The sequence below is a fragment of the Procambarus clarkii genome, chromosome 72 (genome assembly GCF_040958095.1).
Source record: "Procambarus clarkii isolate CNS0578487 chromosome 72, FALCON_Pclarkii_2.0, whole genome shotgun sequence".
Classification (NCBI taxonomy): Eukaryota; Metazoa; Arthropoda; class Malacostraca; order Decapoda; family Cambaridae; genus Procambarus; species Procambarus clarkii.
In genome coordinates, this window is record NC_091221.1 from 6,803,863 (window position 1) to 6,824,451 (window position 20,589).

The 20,589-nt window shown below is 41.1% G+C and overlaps 1 protein-coding gene and 1 long non-coding RNA gene across 4 annotated transcripts in view; both read left to right on the forward strand.

The window, feature by feature from the left end:
* The window catches only part of LOC123773617 (protein phosphatase 1H), a 41,438-nt gene extending 34,026 nt beyond the window's left edge, over nt 1-7,412 (forward strand). For all 3 annotated transcript variants that reach the window (XM_069312399.1, XM_045767407.2, XM_045767408.2), the window contains 2 exons: nt 1,215-1,378; nt 5,780-7,412. In XM_069312399.1, the coding sequence (XP_069168500.1) occupies nt 1,215-1,378; nt 5,780-6,215 (600 nt within the window). In that variant the 3' untranslated portion in view covers nt 6,216-7,412. The remainder of the gene's footprint in view (nt 1-1,214; nt 1,379-5,779) is intronic.
* A 9,398-nt stretch (nt 7,413-16,810) lies between these two features.
* Nucleotides 16,811-20,024, forward strand: LOC123773616 (uncharacterized). The gene is made up of 2 exons (XR_011224420.1): nt 16,811-17,103; nt 17,631-20,024. It is a non-coding gene; the product is annotated as an uncharacterized lncRNA (long non-coding RNA).
* Nucleotides 20,025-20,589: the final 565 nt, after the last annotated feature.

Here is a 20,589-nt window from a genome sequence, read left to right on the forward strand (position 1 = left end):
TTGGTGCCCTCTTTGTTCCTTCACTGTGGGGTAGATAGCTTCAGGGAGCCACAACATACCTAGAGAGGGTTCTAAGAGCTTGGTGCCCTCTTTGTTCCTTCACTGTGGGGTAGATAGCTTCAGGGAGCCACAACATACCTAGAGAGGGTTCTAAGAGCTTGGTGCCCTCTTTGTTCCTTCACTGTGGGGTAGATAGCTTCAGGGAGCCACAACATACCTAGAGAGGGTTCTAAGATCTTGGTGCCCTCTTTGTTCCTTCACTGTGGGGTAGATAGCTTCAGGGAGCCACAACATACCTAGAGAGGGTTCTAAGAGTTCTTCTACTCCCCGAGCCCAGCCTGAGGCCAGGCTTGACTTGGGATAATTACTCCAGAAAACAAGCTTTGAGTGTAATGAAACACCAATTTCTGGCCAAGCCCCAGTGGCTCCCTAACACTCCTCCCTCCATCCAGGGAGGAAGGGTGGTTCCATTCTCATAGAACTTAGGCTGGAGCAGCTGACTGACCTCTGGCTGCCTCAAGCTTCCCCCCCCCCCTCCAAACGAGGGAATGTGGGGTGAATAAGCTGGCGCTAGTTTCATTAATTTTCTGCCATTTGTTTACGTAGTTTGACGAGTTTTTTGGCAGTTCTTGAACTGTTTATAACCATCAGTGGTCTATTTTGTTTCGCTGACATTATAGGTGTTTTTTTCGGTGATGGCAAATATTAATAAATTCATCAGAATTTTATTATAAGTGCCACTGCTCTCTGCACCTCTTTGAGGGGGGGGCCAAGGTGCTGACGTTGGTAGGCCATCAGAACTTGGCAACTGATGGGACCTTGTAGTGTGACACTATATCAGATATAATAGTTTCAGGGAGCATTTAATTACGTTCAATACTACTTTTTTGGTTATGGTGATCTAGTATTCCCTGCTCCTTGCAGGATTTAGCCTCTTGTTCACACTAGACTTCCTCTTGTTCACACTAGACTTACTATGACTTACAAGGGTATTTTATGTATTGAACTGGGGTCAAATATTTAGGTAGATGGCACAAGGTCCACCAAAGACCCGGCAGAAAAAGGCATTTTATTACTTTCAGTGCTTTTTTTTTCTTTTAGAGCCACTTTTAGTGGATGTTCTGTAGTTCATTAATATATGTGTAGTATTAAATATTCATATTAAGCAGCATATAAAAGTTAATGTATATATAAAGTACACAATCTTGTTTCAGGTGAGAATATTTGATTTGGCATCAGCAGAGCTGACTGATGGAGACGTGTTGATTCTGGCTACTGATGGTCTTTGGGACATCACATCTAATGAAAAGGCAGTATCAGTGGTGGCTAAGTCACTCCTGCATTTCCCTGCTCAAGAACATGATAAATACAAATACAGGTAATTTAATATTTTTGTATGTTTGATGCTTCATTTAGCTGCAATATTGTTGGCAATTATTTACTTACCTGTTCATAAGTCCTTATTGCACCAGAGACATTGATGTTGTAATGCCGCACCAATACCAACAGTTGGAGATTCATATGTGCTTCATCCATACATCCATTTACATCATTTATTGAAAATGTATTGATATTCTTTAAAATAATTTATAACAATAAAACAGATGATAATCATGATTTGATTACAAAATAAACACACAATAAATTACACCTTCCATCCATACACACTAATTTATGAGCAAGACGGTGGTGGTAGTACATATTTGTCAATCAATCTTTCCCTCCAGTGTGTCATAGAAAGAGAGGGTGGGTGTGCATGTGTTGCAGTGTGTACTCACCTATTTGTACTTACCTATTTGTGCTTGCAGGATTGAGCATTGGCTCTTGGATCCCACCTTTCTAGCTGCCAGCTGTTTACAGCAGTGACTCCTGTCCCTTTTCCCTATCGTATCTAGTTTTAAAACTATGAATAGTGTTTGCTTCCACAACCTGCTCCTCACGTTCATTCCATTTTCCCACTACTCCATGCTAAAGGAAAACTTCCAAACATCTCTGACTCATCTGAGTTTCCAGCTTCCACCCATGTCCCCTTGTTCTGTTAGTATTCAGTGTGAACATTTCATCCATTTCCACTCTGTCAATCCCCCTAAGTATTTTATGTTTCTATCATATCTCCCCACTTCCTCCTTTTTTCTAGTGTCGTCAGGTTCAGTTCCTTCAGTTGTTTTTCTTACCCCATTCCTTGCAATTCTGGGACAAGCCTCATTGCAAACTTCTGAGCCTTTTCCAGTTTCGTTTTGTGGTTTTTCAGGTGGGGGCTCCATGATGGGCCAGCATACTCTAAGACTGGTCTCATGTAGGCAGTGTAAAGCGCCCTAAATGCCTCCTTAGGTTTCAGAATGATGATCTGACTTTTGCCAGTGTAGAATACGCTGCTGTCATTATCCTATTTATATGTGCCTCAGGAGTTAGATTAGGTGTTACGTCCACTCACAGGTCTCTTTCTTGAATCATCACAGGTAGGTAGTTTCCCTTCATTGTGCACTGTCCCTTTGGTCTCCTGTCACCTAATACCATTTCCATAACTTTACATTTGCTCATGTTGAACTCCAGTAGCCATTTCTCTGACCATCTCTGCAACCTGTTCAAGTCCTCTTGGAAGATCCTACAGTCCTCATCTGTCACAACTCTTCTCATTAATTTTGTATCGTCTGCGAACATCAACATATAGGACTCTACCCCTATAGACATGTTGTTTACGTATACAGTGGAACTTCGGGGTACAAACGTCCCTCTTTACAAATTTTTCGGGTTACGAGCTCAATTTCTTCGTAAAACTTGAATCGAGTTACGAGCTTTGCCTTGTCTTGTGTAGTTTGTTGATACATGTGTGGGTTGACCGAGTGCATGGTTCCTGGTGGCTTGGTATATTGTATTTGGGAGGACAACAGGATGTATGGTGGGGAGGACTGGATGGATGATGAGGGGGACTGGATGGATGGATGAATTGTGAGGAGAACTGGATGGATGGATTGTGAGAACTGGATGGATGGATGGTGGGGAGAACTGGATGGATGGATGGTGGGGGGACTGGATGAATGGCAGGTGATTGGGATGGGGAGGCTGGGGGGGGGTGGAATACGAGAAAGAAAATCTTTCAGATATCTTTCACCAGCCCTAGAGTCATGTAAAGGAAGAACACATGGAGGGTCTGTGGGTGGGCAGGTGAGAGCGAATGGTGGATGAGTAGCAGGGCGGGCGGCAACGTGGATGGATAGACAGGCAGCAGTGGTTGGGCAGGTGTCAGTGTGTGCAGGCAGGCAGTAGTGAGATGGTTGGCAGAGTGGGTGGGTGTGCAGGCAGCAGAATGAGCAGATGGTAGACTAAGGAGGTGGATGGTAGATGGAAGACTGAGTGGGTGGGTGGTTGATGGTAGACTAAGGGGGTGGGTGACAGGGAGGGCACAGAGCAGGTGGGTAGCAGGGTGGTCAGGAGGTAGTGGGTGGGCAGATGAGTAGCAGGACGGGTGGCAGAGTGGGTGGGTAGCAGAGGTGGTGGCGTGAGTGGCCGAGCTTCCGACTAGGACTAACACAGGAGCTGGTCACCCCCAGTCTCTTCCCAAGACCCCTTCCCCCCCTTTTTGCACACTGGACCCTCCACATTACCTCCATCCCCATCATCTTGCACCCTCCTCGCTACCTCCATCCCCTCATTCCCCACACCGGACTCCCCCCAGCTGTACCCCTCTCAGCCATATGGACAGTATTAGTATGGTGGGCTTCCTTCCTACCAGCTGTGTGATCGGGGAGCAGACTCCCTGAGCGCCTGTCATTAAACTCTTTTTGTTTACTGACTGACTTGGAATGCCTGATTGACTGGGAATGCCTGATTGACTGGGAATGCCTGGTTGACTGTGAATGCATGACCGACCATAAATGCCTAACCGTTTGCTACCACAACTGTGAATGCTTGACTGTCTTTGGTTATGACTGCCTATGCCTAACCTTGACTGTGAATGCATGACTGACATGTTGTGACTGACTGGTTCGGACTGGCTGCCACATAACAGAGGCAGTGAAATGTGTGAAAGGAAAATCTGGAATCAGTGAAGCAGACATGAAAGTGTTTAAGACGAGCAGGGGACGGTCTCACCTCCTCTTCTCCTCCTCCTCACCCTCCCCATACACCAACACCGCTCCTCTCTCCCTCCTCACCATCTCCCACATGTCAACAAGAGTCCTCAGTAAAAGTAAAGTGCAGTTAAATGTTCACTTTTTCATTTATGGTTTATATTTATACCTGATTGTTTTGTGTATGAAAAATATGAATAGTATTCTGTATAAAATATATTTTTAAGTTAATATTTTTTTGGTGTGTGGAATGGATTAATTAAATTTACATTACAGTATGGGAAAATGGGAAAATTTGTTTCAGTTTATGAACTGTCTCTGGGAGTGGATTAAATTTGAAAACCAAAGTATCACTGTATTAGAAATATAACTGGTCTCAGCACCGATCCTTCAAGTACTCCACCTGTTACTGTTCGTCAGTCCGACTTCTTGTCCCTTACCGTTACTCTCTGGCTCCCTCCTGTTAGGTAGTTCCTTACCCATGATAGAGCTTTTCCACTTACTTCCACTTGCCTCTCAAGTTTCAGTAACAGTCTCCTGTGTGGTACTGTATCAAAGGCATTTTGGCAGTTCAGAAATATGCAGTCTGACCATCCTTCCCCTGTCCTGCCTTATTCTTGTTACTTTATCATAGAATTCCAGAAGGTTTGTTAGGCATGATTTCCCTTCTCTGTTGGTGTTTGTTTACATACCTAATTTTCTCTAGGTGTGTTACCAATCTCAACTTGATTATTCTTTCAAGTACTTTGCAGGGGATACTTGTTAGTGATACTGGTCTGTAGTTAAGTGCCTCTTCCCTATCTCCTTTCTGGAAAATTGGTATCACATTTTCCTTCTTCCAGCAACTGGTCAATTCTCCTTTCATAAGTGACTCATTAAAGATACTTGCTAGAGACATGCTGAGGGCCTGCGCTGCCTCTTTGTGTGTTAGTGGATGGGAGTAGAAGCCCAGAAGTTTCCACTTTTTTTTTGTGGAAGCCCAGAAGTTTCCAGCAGTGCATGCTTTGCATTGCTGGTTTTCGGTCCTGCAATGCTCTAGGTTGTGTGCCTGGTTGGCCTCCCCGGATCTGTCCCGTTTGTGTTTGTGCTTTAGGAACCTGGAATTGGAGGTGGAGGTGAACTCTGCGACTGATGACTCCAAGTAGTGTGGCTCTTAATCAGTAAGCTAGCATCAGGGAGCCTCTGGGGTTTATCCAGAAAATGGTGTTTCATTACATTCAATACCAATATTTTGACTACTATGCTTGTCAGTGATACAGTTCTATAATTAAGAGGGTCTTCCCTGCTACCATCTAAAATTTGCTTCTTAATTAACAGTGTGGTAACAACTTTACACATTAATAGTTAAAATCAGACAGAATTTTTTGTATGAAATTTTTATGCAACCTTAAAATATTTTAATATGTGAAGCTGAATGAATAATATGGAAAATATTGTACACAGTATATCAAGTAGAAAAGTGCTAAGGTGGAATGTTCTTACACAAGTTTTAAAGTTCCAAGGGCTTTTATCACAAATATGAAGATGGACAGCTGACAAAATGTTTAGGAGCATTTCTGTGTTTATACAGCCATTAAAGGAAGGAGAAGTTCCAATAAGAAATACTGTACTTAGGATATAGGTTATAAAAGGTTGGGGTACCCAGGTATTAAATACCATACTGCATAATCTGGTTGTAATAATGTAAACACACCAATTATATTTTCTAGATACACAAGTGCAGCTCAAGACCTCGTAATGGGCTCTCGAGGAAAGCTTCGAGAGCGAAATTGGCGTACGAGTAATGATAAACATGCGACTATAGATGATATTTCTGTTTTTGTCATTCCTCTCAAGCCCTACAAAGATGAGTACCAGGATTGGACTTCAAAACAAGAAGCAAATGTTGGTGATAATTTGAAATCTTCCACAAGATCCATCAACACTGCAGAAATAAAATGTGATGCAAGTGATCTAAAAGTGAATGTAGTTGCCTTAGACAAAAATTCAGTTGAAGAGGGAAGGCCTTTCCCCTCCATCATTCCAAATACTAGTGAATCTGTGAATCATGAGAAAGTCGTACTTGAATTCAAACCACAAGAAGATTATTTCAAAGATGAGGTTAACCAGGAAGCACAAGCAGAAAGAAAATTAGATGCTACTTAGAGGATCTGTTGGTTACTGTTGATCTGTAATGTTAGTTAGGACAGTCTTACTAGTCTTTGTATATTACTCTGCAGGGTTTAACTCTTTAGATGATGGTGATGCCCAAGGAGTTCACGTCTCATGTGATTTAGCAATGATACACAACAATATTTACACATTTGTTATTGGCTTTTTCAGGAGGTCAAAAGTGTCTTCATTTTTGCAGAGCACATTCTTTTACCAAAGCATTGTTGTATTATTTTAAATATTTATTTTGAAGTGTGTGATGGTTAAGCTTGGAGAAGTTTGTTTGAGTTAGGATTTACATTAAAGAAAGGGGGATTGGCTTTATGTATACTGTACAGTACTCTATAAATGTTTAAGGAAAGGCAACTGAGGAAAAGTTTTCAGAACAATAACAGTATCATTAATACTAAATGGGAACTATATCTAGCATTATAAATGTATATGTTAAGGGAACTCTAATGAATGAAAAACATGGTAGACTCTGTATATGCATTGGTGGAATATGATGTGAGCAATGTTATATTTTATATTGGGTAAAAGATTAAAGTAAAAAATTGTAAAAGCATTAAAATAATATGAATTTGAGGTGATGTTAATATTAAATTTCAGAATTGCTTAATTTTAATGTGGGATGTTAAAAGTACAAATAAAACATGCATTAAATTTCAAGTTATGGGCCACATCAATAAAATAGATTAGTGATTAACAGCATTAGATGTTGATTGAGGAGTACTGTACTCAAAGTACAGAACATAATTTTAACATTCCTTAAGCTTTGGAAATGTTTCAATTTAGAAACCCTAAAGCATTCAAGTATATATTTATTCTTAAGGCTTGTTTGGTAAAATTAAGCATTATAGCATTTTTTTCCATAGGTAACATGGTTAGGAGCTCAATCATCCTAAATATCTGAAGTATTTCTTATGAACACAACATCTTGTTTTATTAAAAATTTCACTAACCATACTCAGTCCTGGGAATATGCCTCCCAAATTGGGGTTAGCAAATCGGTGAGATTATGTCAAGTACTGTGTATCATATCATTCATATATTTGAATGAGTTTGGGAGGATATAAATAGGAGCTGCCATGCATGGGCCAATAGGCCTTCTGCAGTTTCCCTGATTTTTATGTTCTTATATCATGTATTTTATAATTAAAACAAAATCTGGATCTGGTGTAAATACCAAAATCTTTTCATTAGAAACAAAACCTGTTTTTCCTATTTCTGCTTTATGTAAATACCATCTTAATGTAACATAGTAGTTAATGAAGAATGCAGCTCTATTAATATTGGCATAATTAAGATGATTCTAACTGAAATGAAGTGTGCTTCCACAGTGAGAGGGTGTGTTAGCTGCAGCTCCGATTGTGTCTTGATACTACTAGTAATAATGGAAGGTATAGTGAGGGAGCTCTGAGGACAGAGTGGATTTGCTGCGGGAGGAGTTAAGGCTGATGAAACAACGTCAAGAGGAAGCAGAGGAGGAGAGCACCATTAGAAAGTCTCGGTTTTTAATGGACCTATCCTTTCCTTAAGGAACTTTCCTTCATCAAAAAGTGGTGTTCTCATGAATGCTCTTTATACATTCATCTACCCAAGAATTCAGAGAAACTTTTAAAAAATCTTAATTGAAAAATTCTTTATGATGCTTGGCTCTCTCTCAGTGGATGATGCCTTGACATGGCGAGGGGCTCTTGTGCGCTACCTGTGGGAAGGTTGGGGTGGCGCCTGCTCCCCTCTCCTGCTTGTTGTGCTTGTGCAAAATACAAGCAAAATACATCCATGTGTGGTTTACTGTGTATGAAGAACCCATGCATTCTCCAATATTCCTTTATTTGGTTGTTGAGCCTAACTAGTGTATACAGCCCTAGGGGAAAACACACTTATTTTGGTGGGGGTACCACATTTGACGGTGCTACATAGCCTCCCCAGCTTGGTGCCTTCTTTTGATAATTAATCACTTTGGTCGGGCTACAGGGTTAAAATGGGAGGGGTTCAATGTGGCCCACCTGAACCAATCTGCTCGTCTAGTTAGCTCACCTAGTTAGACATTAGGCCAAGTGGGCATTGTGGGGTTGGTATCCCTATTGGTCCCCTGGGATACTACTGTATTCGGCCCCTTCAATGGTGACCTCACATATACTGTCACTTACCTCTGCTCACCTATCAGTGACTACTGGGAAGTGAGATCTAGCTCTGTGTCCCACCACCTAGCCTTTGGCATGCTAATTACGTCTCAACATTGTTTTCATCATATTTATTTTTGTGGATGGAATTGGCATCTACAATCTCTTCCTTGACATGCAGTTTCATAACTACGATGGATATTATGCTTGAGGGCTATTTTATAGAGAAATATAAGATGATTGCATACATTTTGAAGTTTCAAATTGAGTAATTTTATAAAGAAGTAAACAAAATGGAGAAATGTTGCATTTTGCTCATTTTGATTTGCAGTTTTCAAAATATGATGCCTATCGGAAATATGACTCTCGAGCGGAATTCAGGGTGATTGCACATACTGTGCTTAGTTTTAAATTACAACTTTTTATACCAAAAATATGCAATTTAGTGAAAAAGCAGATTGGTCAGATTTTGCCCAAAGTTTGCCCAATTTTTGAACAAAGTTGGTTCAAGCCTGGGGCCAGATTCACGAAAGCACTTACGAACATGTTCATCTTTTCTCAATATTTGGCGGCTTTGTTTTCAATTATTAAACAGTTAATGAGCTCCGAAGCACCAGGAGGCTGTTTATAACAATAACAACAGTTGATTGGGAAGTTTTCATGCTCGCAAATTGATTAATAAATGTAAACAAAGCCGTCAAAGATTGAGGAAAGATGTACACGTTCGTAAGTGCTTTCGTGAATCTGGCCCCTGGCCTCAGACCGGGCTTGGAGAGTAGAACTTCCGAAACCCTCTCCCAGATATACTCCAGGATCCATTGTGAAACAAATTAATGGAACAGAGCATATGAGAGTGTTGATAAATGCCACATACATTTTATAAATTAAGAAAGCATATAAGAAAGTGAATGGTCTTTCTCTGGAGAGTAATGAGCATATATGGAGTTTGGAATGTTGTTATATGCTGTGGAGAGTTCTTATTGTTAATAGTGCATTGAGTAGCTGTTCCAATAATATTACCAGAATTATCCATGGTGGTTCAATGAATATATGCATGGGGGTCATAAGGAAGGTCAGTTTGAGAATAAAAAGTGTTAATTTAGTATATTACAGGAATGAGATGTGATTGAGGTGTTTGTACTTGTGTACATCAGTAAAACTTGCACCTGATCGACAATTGCCTTTCTCAAAAGAACTTTTTTTTTTTTTTACAGTCTTGTAAAGCCACTAGCACGCGCAGCGTTTCGGGCAGGTCCTTAATCTAAGAAAATTTTAAGGAGGTAAATACTTGCAAAATTATAGACAAAAAATGATAACAGATTACATGAAATGAAAAAAAAGATGAGAGAAAATTGTAGGTACAGTATATTAAAGCACATAGGTAGCTAAGATTGATTGCAATGACAGCTTGAATGGTAGTTGACAAAAAAATTGGTAGGCATAATACAGCAGAAACAATATAAGATTGGTTGCAATGACAGCTTGAATGGTAGTTGACAAAAATTGGTAGTCACAATACAGCATATGGCTAGCACATAAAAGAAGACAGCAATGAACACAATGATAAGGTTGTTTGAAATTACATAAAAATTAGGAGATTGGGTAACACTAGGTACAGAGCAAATTTAAAGCTCAGTGTAGGAAAACTAAGAAGATGAAGTTAGGTACTTTTTGGTTTTGCTTTTAAATAAGGCAAAAGTTTTACAGTTTTTCAATTCACTAGGGAGTGAGTTCCATAAACTAGGTCCCTTAATTTGCACAGAGTGTTTACACAGATTAAGTTTGACCCTGGGGATATCAAAGAGATATTTATTTCTGGTGTGGTGATAATGGGTCCTATTACATCTGTCCAGGGAGAGTTTCAGAGCATGGTTTGCATTTAAGAACAGGGTTTTGTAAATGTAGTTGACACAAGAGAATGTGTGGAGGGAGTTAATATTTAGCAAGTTTAGGGATTTAAACAAGGGAGCTGAGTGTTGTCTGAAAGCTGAGTTAGTTATCATTCTGAGAGCAGATTTTTGCTGTGTGATGATGGGCTTAAGGTGGTTTGCAGTGGTAGACCCCCATGCACAGATACCATAATTAAGATAGGGGTAAATTAGTGCATAATATAGTGAGAGGAGAGCAGAGTTAGGAACATAATATCTGATTTTGGAGAGTATACCAACTGTCTTAGAGACTTTCTTAGTTATGTGTTGAATGTGGGTGCTGAAGTTGAGTCTCTTGTCTAGGAATAGGCCAAGAAACTTGCCATCATCTTTATTACTGATGTTAATGTTGTCTATCTGTAGCTGAATTGCATTTGATGATTTGCTTCCAAATAAGATGTAGTAAGTCTTTTCGATGTTTAATGTTAGTTTGTTCGTTGACATCCATAAGTGGACTTTTTTTAATTCATTATTCACAACATTATTTAGTGTATGTGGGTTGAGGTTTGAATAGATAAGAGTAGTATCGTCAGCAAACAGTATAGGTTTGAGAATAATAGAGACATTAGGCAGATCGTTTATATATATAAGAAATAGAAGAGGTCCTAAGATGCTGCCCTGTGGCACTCCAACGGTAATTGGTAGAGTGGACGAAGTTGTATCATTGATGGTTACATATTGGTGTCTGTCACTAAGATAGGATCGGATGTAGTCAAGGGCAAGGCCTCGGATTCCATAATGCTGGAGTTTAAGTAAGAGGTAGTTGTGATTAACAGTATCAAAGGCTTTTCTTAGGTCAATGAAGAGTCCAATTGGAAACTCATTTTTGTCAAGGGCTGAGTAGATAACGTCAAGGAGACTAATGATTGCATCGTTGGTGCTCTTTTGGGACCGGAAGCCAAACTGGCAGGGGCTGAGTATGTCGAATTTTACGAGGTAGGAATAGAGCTGTTTGTAAATAATTTTTTCAAATATTTTTGATAGAATGGGTAGATTTGATATTGGTCTATAATTGTTTATGTCCGCCGGATTGCCTTCTTTATGGACTGGCGTTACTCTTGCTTTTTTGAGGATATCAGGGAAGGTGTGACACTCTATAGATTTGTTGAACAGTAGTGCTATGGGTGGGGCAAGGGCATGGGAGGCTCTCTTGTACACAATGGACAGAATTTCACTGGTGTTCCCTGCCTTGGTTTTTAGAGAGTGTATGATGGACACAACATCTGCCGGGCTGATTTGTGAAAGGAGAAGAGAGTTTGGATAGCTGCCTGAGAGATATGTGTTAATATGTGTCTGAGTCTGTGGGATTTTACTGGCAAGATTAGCACCAACCGATGAAAAGAAACTATTAAATTCATTTGCCATTTCTAAATCAGTTGACGGTATATCCCCATCCTTGTAGAGTTTTATTTGGTTATGTGAGTGTTGCTTAGTTCCTAGGATACTAGAGATAGTTTTCCAAGTGTTTTTCATGTTGCCTTTTGCTTCATTGAATCTATTCACATAATATGCAAGTTTTGCCTTTCTTATGATACTGGTAAGCATTGATGAGTACCTTTTAGCTACTTCCTTTGAAACTAGGCCAATCCTAACTTTCTTTTCATATTCATGTTTCTTGTTGATTGAGTTGAGAATGCCACTTGTGAGCCATGGATTGTTTAATCTTTTGTCAGTTACTTGCTTTGTAAGAAGGGGACAATGAAGGTTGTAGAGGCTTAGAGTTTTGGAGAGGAAGAGGTTAGCTAATGAATTTATATCATGGGTATTATTGAATTCAGAATCCCAGTTAATATTGTGAAGTGCCTCTGTAAGATTGTCTAAAGCTGATTCACTGTGTAGCCTAAATGAAAGTTTCTTGCTTTTTGGTGGTGTTATGTCCATATTCGCTATGAGAAAGGTAGGATAGTGGTCAGTTGTTCTGTCGTAGATTATACCAGATACAAGGGGAGCTGTTATGTTTGTCCATATGTGGTCCAAGGTAGTGGCTGATGTTTGAGTGACTCGGGTAGGTTTGGTGATAGTGGGGATTAGCATACAGGAGTTCATGCTGTTCAGGAAATAGTCAACTTGAGAGCAATTTTGTTGACCCAGGTCAATATTAAAGTCTCCTCCCAGAATGATGTGGTTTTTGTTGAGATTGTTGTTTATAATAAGATTCCTTAGGTTGTCTGAGAAAGAAGCTATGTTAGTATTAGGAAATCTATAGATGGCTCCAATAGTCAAAGAGGATTTAAGGGATTTAATTGTAAACTGAGCAAAAGTATATTCACAGTAGTCATCTCTGTCACTAATAACACTGTTGCAGATAAATGTATCTCGGTAATATATAGCTGTGCCACCACCTTTTTTATTAGGCCTACAGTTATGAATGGCTTTATAACCAGCTAAGTTGTAGAGTTGGGTATACAGTAGTCTTTATTTAGCCAAGTTTCTGTTAAAATAATGAACGATAGGTTAGTACCTAGTGCTGTGAGTAGTGCATTTAAATCGTCAAAATGTTTACCAAGTGATCTAACATTTTGGTTATAAACTGATAGACAGGTGCTATTTTGGAGTTTGTTTTTAGCCTGGTGTGCTGTGAAATACTTGCAATAATGATGATCAATGTGCTGGTTGGTATAGATATGAGACAGAAGATTTTGATCAGGATCAATATCAGTGTGCATAGAGATGCAGAGGGATCACGATACAAGATACACGATAAAGCAAAACACAAGAATAAGAGCAGATACAATAAAATAGTAACAATTTAGAAGTAAAATAAAGATCCAATAGATAGCCAGGGAGGACACAGAAGTTACATAAAATAAAACACAAAAAATCAATAGAGACTGACAATATAAATGTAAAATAAAAAATAATAAGAAAAATAATAATCATAAAAAAAATGATCTTGAAGATAATTAGCTTAGTAATGGTTAATTAACAGGGTAATAAAAAGCCCTAGGTTTAGTGACAAGGGGATTAACTAAGAACAAATAATTAAGAGTATAAAACAGGCAAAGATGACAAACAAAAAATAAAGTAAAAATTAAAATAAATGGTCACTGCTTGATCGCAAGCGGGGATTTTTCTGGCGGGGGAGAAAGAAACAATTGCGCAGCGCGTCCCGCGGCGTTGCGCAGGCAGTTTGGGGCCGTATAAATACGGGCGCACAATGGGGCTCTGCCTCACTCCGCCTGCCCTCGCCGCTGCCCTCGCAACCACTCCCCGGCCGCCCGACTTCGCACGAGATGGACAACACGCCAGCTGCCTCGGTACCTGACCTCTCTCTCACGGACATCCTGGGGCCCTCGACACCCCAGACTGTTCCGGCAGGGCCCTCCTGCCCTACACTATTAAACCCAAGGTGAGGTTTTCTGTTCAATTCTAGTCAGGTCTTCCCCAGTGCGGCGTGTGCCATGCGCCATCCCCTCGCGGTACGTGTGTGCCGCCTTAGTTAGTCCTTTGGGCTCTCTGCTGTTAGTTCCCGGAGAGCTGGGGCGCCCTCCTTGGGCCTGTGCCGGGCGCCCCCGTGCCGTGCTGGTCGCGTGGCTGGCTTAGGGTCGGCGTGCCCCGGGCCGCGTCCCTAGTGGCCTGCGTTCGGTCTCCTCTCTTCTGGGGCCCCGTCCAGCCATGCCCGTCCGTGTCCAAGGGGCCCCGCAGCGCGGCGTGCCCAGGCGCGCGCCCTGCCCGGGGCCCCGTCGGCGGCCAGGCGTGCCCTTGCCGGCGTAGCCATGTGGCCAGGCGTGGTGGGCTCTACGCACTTTGTGCTCTGCCTTGGGGCCCTTCCCTCGCCGCCATCGACCACGTGTCTGGTCGTCTGGGCGTGCTTCGGCGTCCTTCCCGCCTTTCCTTCGGGGCTCCCTGTCGCCGGCCCGCCGGGTTTCCCTGGGTGTCTCAGGGGGCCAGGCTTCGCCTTGTCCGAGGACATGTGTCGCCGTCGGCGACGGATTGTGGCCAGGTTCGGTCCTACGCCCGGGGCGCATGTTCTCGGCGGCGGCGACACGTGGCCAGGCGTGGGCGGCCCTATGGCGGGCCCCGCCTTGGGGCCCATGCATGCCTTGCCGGGTCGTCACGTGCCTGGCCGGCAGGGCGTGCTTCTGCGTCTTTCCTGTTTTTCCCTCGGGTGTTCCCTGTTGCCGGTCTGCCGGCTTCCCTGGGATGTCCCCAGGGGTCGGGTCTCCCTGAGCGGACAAGCGTCGCCCCTGGCGACGACTCGTGGCCAGGTCCAGCCCTCCGCCAGGGCCTGCTACGGGGCACGCGCCTGGTCATGCTGCCACGTGGCACGGCGTTCCGTGGCGCGCACGGTTGGGCTGTGTCCCGCCCTTCCTGTTCCCTTTTGGGTGCTAATCCACGTGGCTTTGCGCCACAGCTTCCCACGTCGGGGCTCGGGCTGCCTTGCGCCCGTACGGCCGCGCCTGTGTGCGGCCCCCCCCCACTCCCCTTTTCGTCTAGGCCCTGCTGAGCATGCCGTGTGGCAGCGCGTGGTTGGTAGGCCACGGGGTCCTTGCCGTGTGTGGTGTGTTCTCTGCTAGGCACGTCGCCCTCGGACGTCTCGCCCGGCCGTGTTGCCCGGGGTGTTAGCCCCAGGCCCTTCGGTGTCCCGGAGTCCCCAGGTACGTCTTCCCCAGAGTGGCGCCGATCAAGATGTCCCCAGACGTCCGTCGGCCGGTGTAAGTCCGGCATGTAGTCCCCAGACGTACGTCTGGCCGGTGTTGCCCGGTGTGTTATTTCAAGCTTTCCGCCGTCCAGGCCCTCAGGCACGTGCCCTGCTTGCCTGGGGGGTAGCCAGGACCGTTACTCCATGTCCTCCGTCTGGCCGGTGTTGCCGGCAGGTTGGTTCCCAGGCGCTCCCGCCTGGCCAGTGTAGCCTGGTGTGTTTGTCTTAAGCGCCCTGCACGTCCGTTGTAGCAGGGATTCCTCCTACGTCGTAAGTTCAGCGTTCGTCCGCCTGCCCGTCCGCCTGTGTCGTCTGTTGTTCTTCTTCGTCGGAGGGAGACGCCGGCGTTGGAGCAAGGACCCGAGATCAGCTCGACGACGACGGCAGGTTTACGTCTAACGGTACGCACCACAGGCCCTGGGTTCGGCGTTGCCGCCGGCAATCCAGGATGACTTCGTTATGTCCGTTAAGTCCTCGGCGGCCAGTTCCAGGGGCCGTGCCCTGGACAGGGGGGTGGCCCCCATGTTGCCTGGGGCACGGTATCCTCCAGCAGATGGCGGCGTCGAGGCGTCGTCGGGAACGTCGTATATTTAATGATTCTCATTCGTTGCCTTCCTAAGACACTGTAAATTAAGACTTTCTCACACTTGGTGTGAGAAAATATGGAAGGTTTCTTATTTTGTACTAGCAGACATCTCGCGACATGCCTTGCCCTTATTCATATTTATGTTCTACATTTCAGCACTGACATGCCTCTGCTTCCAGATCACCTCGGATTCACTTTGCCACTACCCTAACTTTTTACTCAGGCATTCGTAGCCTTGTGCATGTCGCACGTTCAAATCTTCGCGTTCGTTGTGTTACAGTATGCTTGTTCACTTTTCCTTGTCTTACGTCATTAAGTAAAGTCAGCCAGGATGTCCTATTTGCAGAGTTATAAGTAATTTATTAAGTAAAGTCAGCCAGGAGGTGCTATTTGCAGTATTTGCGGGCCCTTAATTTGCTTTACGTTCCCTGGCCCTGCATTTTGCCTAGTTTCCTCAGTAGTTACAGTACTTTCGCTTGGCTCTTGCAGTTTATTCACGTCGCTTATTTGGTTATATTTATGTTATGCATCTCCTCCGTTCTCTTAATGTAAAATGGCTATATATCCACGCCGATTGTATACCCTTATTTTGTACTTGCAGATACCACGTGCCATGCCTTGCCCTATTCATAATTATGTTCTACATCTCAGCGCTAACATGCCTCCTGTTTCAGGTTACCTCGGACTCTCTTTCCCAAACAGCCTCCTTAATTTACTCCAACAGTTGATGCGTTGCTCATGTCGCATGTTTAATTTTGCATTGCTGTGTTCAGTATGCTTGCCCACTTTTACCCTGCCTTACGTCATTAAGTAAAGACAGCCAGGATGTGCTATTTGCAGAGTTACCAAGTAATTTATTAAGTAAAGTCAGACAGGCAGTGCTAGTTGCAGAGTTACTAAGTAAATTATTAAGTAAAGTCAGCCAGGATGTGCTATTTGCAGAGTTCCTAAGATTTATTAAGTAAAGTCAGACAGGATGTGCTATTTGCAGTATTCGCGGGCCCTTATTTTAGCTTCACGTCGCCTGGCCCTGCATTTTTGCCTAGTTTCATCGGTAGTTACAGTAGTTTATGCTTAGCTTTGCAGTTTGGTTTCCTCTGGTTACAGAATTTACGCTTGGCTCTTGCAGTTTATTCACGTTACTTATTTGGTTATATTTATGTTATGCTTCACCTCCGTTCTATTAATGTAAAAATGGTTATATATGCACGCCGATTGTATACCCTTATTTTGTACCTGCAGATATCACGTGCCATGCCTCGCCCCTATTCAGGGGCCGGATTCAGGAAGGTACTTACGAAGGTTTTTCCTCTTAGCTAAGAGCGTTTTCAGTCTTAGCGCCTTCGTGGCGGCTACGTCCGTATTCAATTAACTACCCTAAGTGGAAAAATCTTCGTAAGTTCATTTCGGGATTTAAGTGTGGTTTCGACCACTCGTAGCTTTACGTAAACTGGATATAAGTCATTTTTTTCTCTACTACATAACACTGGGATCGATTTATGATATTGGAACATGACCAAAACATTATAGCTGGTGAATCTAGTGAAGAGGAATCCTTCGTGTTAGTTATATATGCATTCTCTGCTTGAAACTTGAAGTAAATATGTGTTTGATGATAATAGAATTAGTTTTATAATAGCAAGATATTATACCAGTAGTTATTAAGTAAATAAACACTGGTGAACATGAAAAATGAGAGAAGGTGATGAGACCTGCCTGATGTGATCATTTACTATCACCAAATGCCCCTGTTCACCTAGTAATCAGTAAGGGTGTACCTTAGCTATACATATACAGTTTTAATTTATTTTGTTTGGTTTTATTTTGAAATTAAATGTGGGTGAGACATAAAAGAAAAACATCCTGAACAAATGATGTTAGGTTAGGGTAAAAACTACAAAAACTTTGGTCATTGAATACTTAGGCCTCTAATTATGGCCTGTTAAAAAAAAGAGAGGGATGGGGACTGAATAGGGACAAGGGGCTGATGGAAGAAAGGTGGCAGGATAAATAGACAATCATGGGCACCACACTGTACACCCCCAAATATGTATGTACAGTATGTGTGTGTATATATATATTTCATCTTACAGGCTGTATTACAATATGCTTTATTTTTCCTAGGTACCCAATACTGTATAGTGTTCCTGGACATGCATCCAAAAAAATACCAATTTTAACAGTTAAAAACATTTGAAATGTTATTGCTTATTGCTTTACGTAATGAGCTAGCTTTAAGGAGAGAAAGAGTCTTTAAAGATCGTCTAAATCCATTAGATGTAAGTGATAAAAAATTGTTAAGGTACTATCGTTTTCCACGTCATATGATCTTAAGACTTTGTGAAGACCTTAAAGATGATATTGAAAGAATAACTAGAAGAGGTCAAGCCATTCCTGCCCATACATCATTGTTAGTAGCTCTGAGATTTTATGCAAGTGGAAGTTTCCAAAGTGTTATTGGAGATTCAACTGGTCTCAGTCAATCGAGTGTATCAAGAATAATAACTGGAGTGACGGAAGCTCTCTACAGAAAAGGACTAGCAGAAATAAAAATGCCAACAGAGATGAATGAAATTATACAAACTAAGTTAAAATTTAATAATATCAGTAGGTTTCCCAATGTAATTGGAGCAATCGATTGTACCCATGTCCCCATTAAAGCTCCAAAAGTTGAAAAAAACATATATGTAAATAGAAAACAATATCACTCTTTGAACATTCAAGTTGTGTCAAATCCTGATAATGTAATCATGGATTTCTGTGCAAGATACTCTGGAAGCACTCATGATGCTTTCATATGGGCTAACAGCAGACACCATGACAGATTTGAAGCAGGATAATTTGGCATTTCCTATTTGCTAGCTAAGATATGCATTTTATATATATGACCTTCATTTATAGTACAGTAGGTTGCCTATTTGTTATTTATCGAGTCACAGCAAATACACTGTACAGTCTATAAATAAAAGTTGTTTAATATTGAATGGTAACAGCTTATTGTATTATGAATAGTATAAAGAAATTTATTCATGTTGATTTTATATTAAAGAAATGAAAGTGTGTTTTAGCCCTGATATGGAGAATGAGAGTGAGAATTTTGAATGGAAATCAGCAGAAATGTGTTTATGGGTGTTTATGGGTGGGTGTTTATCATGTGTCATGGGTGTACCAGAGATTACAAGTGGATGATTAAGTTAAATATGGAAGGAAGTGGATTACATTTTGGTTGTTTTGACATGTCAGTTATATGCCTCTGAACATTAAATGAGAATGATGTATGTAATGCAAGAGGTATTCATATGACAGAGGAAGGTAACCAACCACTTCAGATGCTAGAATCAAATAGTGTGTGAAAGACAGTGTGGGTTTAGGATTATTGAGTGATTTTTAAAGATGTATGCACATTTTATAAATTAAATATCTATGCAGGTGACAGTGGCTATCCCTTGCAACACAACTTACTTACACCCTTCACAAACCCTGAAAACCCTCCAGAAGAGCTGTATAACAGGAGCCATGCAAGAACAAGAGTGGTAATCGAGAAAACTTTTGGCGTGTTAAAATCTCGGTTTAGGTGTCTCCACAGGTCTGGTGGTAGTCTTCAATATGAACCAGATAAATGTGCAAAGATTTCAGTTGCATGTATGTTGTTGCACAATTATTGCATTGAGCAAAGAATACCTCTTGAAGAGATCATTGATGATGACTTTATAATGAATGAATATGTTGAAGGTGGAGCACATGAAAATGGGCACACACAAAGAAGGGAAGTAGTAAGGAATTTTTTCTCATAAATTTTTATTTCAAATCATACTTATATAACAAAGTAAAACATGTAATTGAAAACACTACATAATGGAACTTTTGTATAAAAATACAAGTACAGTAACTCAAGAATTTATCAATAACGGAAATCAAAAACATTTATAATTGGATTCATAGATTTATTTGTAAGTTATCCTATCAATTTTTACCTATTAAATTCAATAGAACATACTGTATATGTAAGTGAAACATAAATATACAAACAAACTGTTACAAACATGTACCTGCTTATTTGGAAATATTATTTATGCTGCTATACTTTATATGGAAAGTCAGATACCTGAGGAGAAATATATGCATCTGACAAAAGACCAAAAATTTGTGTGAAAAATATATCAGTAAATATTTATTCATAGACACTAAGAAATGTGGTACATAATATGGCTGGGTAAATTTTTGGTTTGTAAAATAACAGTGTTTGTTAGCCAATGCTGTGTATACACAGCATTGGCCTTAAAATTGAATTATTTTAATTATAAAATAAAGTTGCTTTCAATACAGTCCAGTGTTTAATATACCTTACATGTAAGGTAAAAATTTAATATAATTTTGTTTAAATGATATACACAAAACAATGATGTAGGCCATCAATATGTTGCCCTTAGACCAATTTGAGGTGAAACATATATTAGGGATGTGATAAAATAATTATATCTTTGCCATTAATCTTTTTGCCAATAAAAATGTTTCTTATTCTGGTGTTTTTTTCATATTGTCACTACTTTGAACTCTCAACAATTAAACCTAGCAATTGATAAACATTCTTTAATACAAAAAACATGTAAATATTTACACCAAACATAAGTTGACTATATGAGGTAGATTGGTTATTAAATTACACTATATACTATGCAAGTCATAGCAAAATTAATGATGAATAATTGTTACATTTTAATGTTTCAATATTGTTCTTATTTACAATTGTTATTACAAAATATTATAATTTCTTAAACTATTTTTAGAGATTATAATTAGAAAGATTTAAATAAATTTCATAGTGCCTGATTATTTTTCATACATTCTAGCAACTCCCATATACCTTTGGATATATCATTGAGGGATTTGTTTAAGTCCTGTACTTCTTTAACCACCTCCTTTAAGGACTTGACTGAAGATTTAAGATCCTGAAATTTCTTGCGAACATCGGCTTGTTGTCTTGAGCAGAGACCAACACCACTTACAGCAACAGCTACTTGGCTCCTTCTTCTTCTTGATAGTAGGTGCAGTTTGCATGAAGGGTTTGTCCTCCCGATGACTG